The sequence below is a fragment of the Xyrauchen texanus genome, chromosome 4, assembly GCF_025860055.1.
Source record: "Xyrauchen texanus isolate HMW12.3.18 chromosome 4, RBS_HiC_50CHRs, whole genome shotgun sequence".
Lineage (NCBI taxonomy): Eukaryota > Metazoa > Chordata > Actinopteri > Cypriniformes > Catostomidae > Xyrauchen > Xyrauchen texanus.
Window position 1 is genome coordinate 16,383,861 of NC_068279.1, and position 3,389 is coordinate 16,387,249.

General features: G+C 37.4%; 1 protein-coding gene across 1 annotated transcript; it reads left to right on the forward strand.

Moving 5' to 3' along the window:
* Window positions 1-204: 204 nt before the first annotated feature.
* LOC127643199 (alpha-(1,3)-fucosyltransferase 7-like) lies at window positions 205-1,257 on the forward strand. Its single transcript, XM_052125828.1, has one exon. The coding sequence runs from the start codon at window positions 205-207 to the stop codon at window positions 1,255-1,257; it is 1,053 nt and encodes a 350-aa protein (XP_051981788.1).
* Window positions 1,258-3,389: the final 2,132 nt, after the last annotated feature.

The following is a 3,389-nucleotide window of genomic DNA, read 5'->3' on the forward strand; positions in this document are numbered from 1 at the left end:
GATTACACCTAACACTGATGATTACCCAATCGGCTACACAAATTTCTTGTTCACTCACGATGGTTCAGATTTAGTAATAAAACAAACCCTCATCACAGAAATATAGCTTGCAATTTTAGTCACTACTTTCAACACAAAGTGGATTCCAAATTTATTTTACGCTTTCTAACTTTTTGTCTTCACAGTCTTTGTACTATGGAATTAATGAAACATCATGGTAATGCCCTCTATTGTCTGTTTGCCTTTGTACTGTTCTACAATTTCTTATCCTGGAGTAAAAACCTGCTTCTCTTAAAACAAATTGGAACCAGCCAACCCCAATCTCTCCAGGAGAACATTACCATCCTTCTGTGGCACTGGCCTTTTGGAGTCCACCACAAACTAGATGAAAATGTGTGTTTGAACAAATATCGAATCCGTGGATGCCATCTGGAGGATAGCCAATCCATCTTTACTCAAGCAGATGTGGTGGTCTTCCATCACCATGAACTCTGGACCGGCCACTCCAAACTTCCTCTTCACCTCTCCCGTCAACCGATGCAGAAGTGGCTTTGGTTATCACTGGAGCCCCCCATGAACAACCACAACCTCAGCAACTACAATGGCTTGTTCAACTGGACAATGAGCTATCGACGTGATGCTGACATTTTCATGCCATATGGACAGCTTTTATCAAAAAATTTGACTAATGACACATATGTAATTCCAAAGAAAGGAGACTGCTTAATTTGCTGGGTGGTTAGTAAATACAAAGCCAATCAGAATCGCTCTCTAGTTTTCCAGCAGCTTAAGAAACACATTCCTTCTAAACTGATAGAAATATATGGTCACTGGCTTAAGCGTCCACTCTCAAACAATAAGCTGCTTTCCACTATATCTCGATGCTACTTCTACCTTGCCTTTGAAAACTCAATATCCACAGACTACATTACTGAGAAACTGTGGAGAAACTCCCTTCAGGCAGGGAGTGTACCAGTCGTGTTTGGCCCACCCAGGGAAATTTATGAGCTATCAATTCCACCAGAGTCATTCATCCATGTAAATGACTTCAGCAGCACAAAGGAACTGGCTTCCTTCTTAAACAACGTGGCCACCAATAGAACGCATTATGAATCTTATTTTAGGTGGCACCATTACTATAATGTAAGAACTTACACTGACTGGAGAGAGAGACTCTGTAATATCTGCATCCATTATCACCAGCTATCTAAGCATAAAAAAGTGTACAATGACCTTTATAGCTGGGTCAACATGTAACACTGCATCTGTAAACAGGGTGATGTGCCATTTTTGAGTGGAGTGTTTACAGTGTTCAAATAGATTGATATTGTAAAATATTTTTTTATTGAAAAATGTAGAATTTTTGCAGCAATATGTTTTTTCTTTCGTAAAATCCTTCATTCAAGGGGTAGTGATCTGCAAAATGTAGTGAGGAAGTATATAGAATATAAGGACCCACTTTATGCACGAGCGTGTCTTCCGTCAATGAGGGTGTGCGTGTGACCTTCATTCCAGTGCATTTCGTAAGGGTTAGCGCCATGCAATTTGATCATTTGCTTCATTTGCACTTGGGGGGCATAGGTATAATTTGGGGAGGCAAAGCCCATCCCAGCACCCTCCCCTGTTCCGGCTCCGATTTTAATGTTATCACTTAGTAGTTAAAGTAATATTTCACCCCAAAATGAAAATTATCTCATCATTTACTCACCCTTATGCCATCCCAGATGTATATGACTTTCTTTCATCTGCTGAACTCAAATGAAGATTTTTAGAAGAATTTCAGTATAAAAGTAATCTATATTACTCCAGTGGTTAAATCAATATCTTTAAAAGCGATATGATGGGTGTTGGTGAGAAACAGATCACTTTCACATTTTTCATCTTCATCTTGTTTTTGGTAACATTCTTTATGCATATCGCCCCTTAGTGGGCAGGGAGAAGAATTAAGCAAAAAAGGACTTAAACATTGATCTGTTTCTCCCCCACATCTATCATTTCACTTCTGAAAATATGGATTAAAACACTGGAGTCATATGGATTACGTTTATGATGCCTTTATGTGCTTTTTGGAGCACCCACATATTTTGGTGATCCCAAATCTGGGATGGCATGAAGGAGAGTAAATGATGAGAAAATTTAAATTTTTGGTGAACTATCCCTTTAAAGTAACCCAAGATAAACTAGGACCAATAGCAACAGTAAAATCAAGACTTCCAGAGCACAAATTCTTTTGTGGCAACATTTTTGTGTTAGAAATGAAGTAGAGTGATCCAGCAACACTTAAGGTTAAAAAAAGCTAACTTTTTTATTTTTATTATTATACCTTTATTTAACCAGGAGGTCCCATTGAGATTCAGAATCTCTTTTACAAGAGAGACCTGGCCAAGGTAACAGCCAAATCACAACAAATACATACATAACAAACACCAAATTACATTTTCATGATAAAAGACGTACACAAAGAACACAATGAGACTCCTAAGAAAAACAAGAACATGTCTCCATCACAACACTCTTTACAGTAGTTTTAAATTCATTTATGGACATAAGGGTTTCTAAACTTAGCTCTTTTTGTAGATTATTCCACCCCCAAGGTGCTAAATAAGAGAAAGCAGTAACTTAATAGTAACAACAGAAAACATTGTGTTTTAACATGAAGAACTTTATAAACATTTCTGTCTCAGCCATTCATACCTTAAATTACTTTTGAAAGTGCTGTAAAGTTCACTTGAAACCTACATTAGAATCTGCACACTACTACGTAATCAAGACTTGCATAAGCGCAATTTATTATAAAATTAATTGTAAAATATATTTAAGTTCTGCATTATTAATATGTAGCTATTTTAACCTAGCCATCAAGCCAGAATGCTCCATGTTATTGTGAATTTTTGTGTGCACTCATTACCCGTAAGGTGTCAGAACACCCTTCCGATATAAGCGTCCACAGTTTGCAAACCTCCAACATTTTACTTATCGAGTTCTCTTGACTTCCTCTTTTGCAAGGCTATCAATGCAAGATTACTCAAACTAATGTATTGGTAAGATTACATTGGTGCTGACTTTGTACAGCAAAATCAAGAAGTACCCATGTTACCATAGTAAGCAGTTTTTGAGACTGCCACGCCTGAAAACGATTAGATTATTTTGATCACAGAAAGCTAAAATGAGTCAGAATGAACCATGCCAGCTCACTCGTACATCCGTGGGGTGTTAGCTATGTGCATGCCAAGCAAAAAATCAAACAAACAATTAAGTAGTTGAAATCAGCTGCTTTATGGCCTTTTTTATTGTTACTGTTCTGTAGGTGGCATGCAGTGGTAGTAAGTGTTATAAGAGATAATGTATTTGTCCATTTGGTTTTTGTGAGTACCAAAGTGCAGTTTTTA

What these genes read in the sequence shown, in the direction of transcription:
- LOC127643199 (XM_052125828.1), top strand. Translation starts at nt 205, where the DNA reads ATGAAACATCATGGTAATGCCCTCTATTGTCTGTTTGCCTTTGTACTG.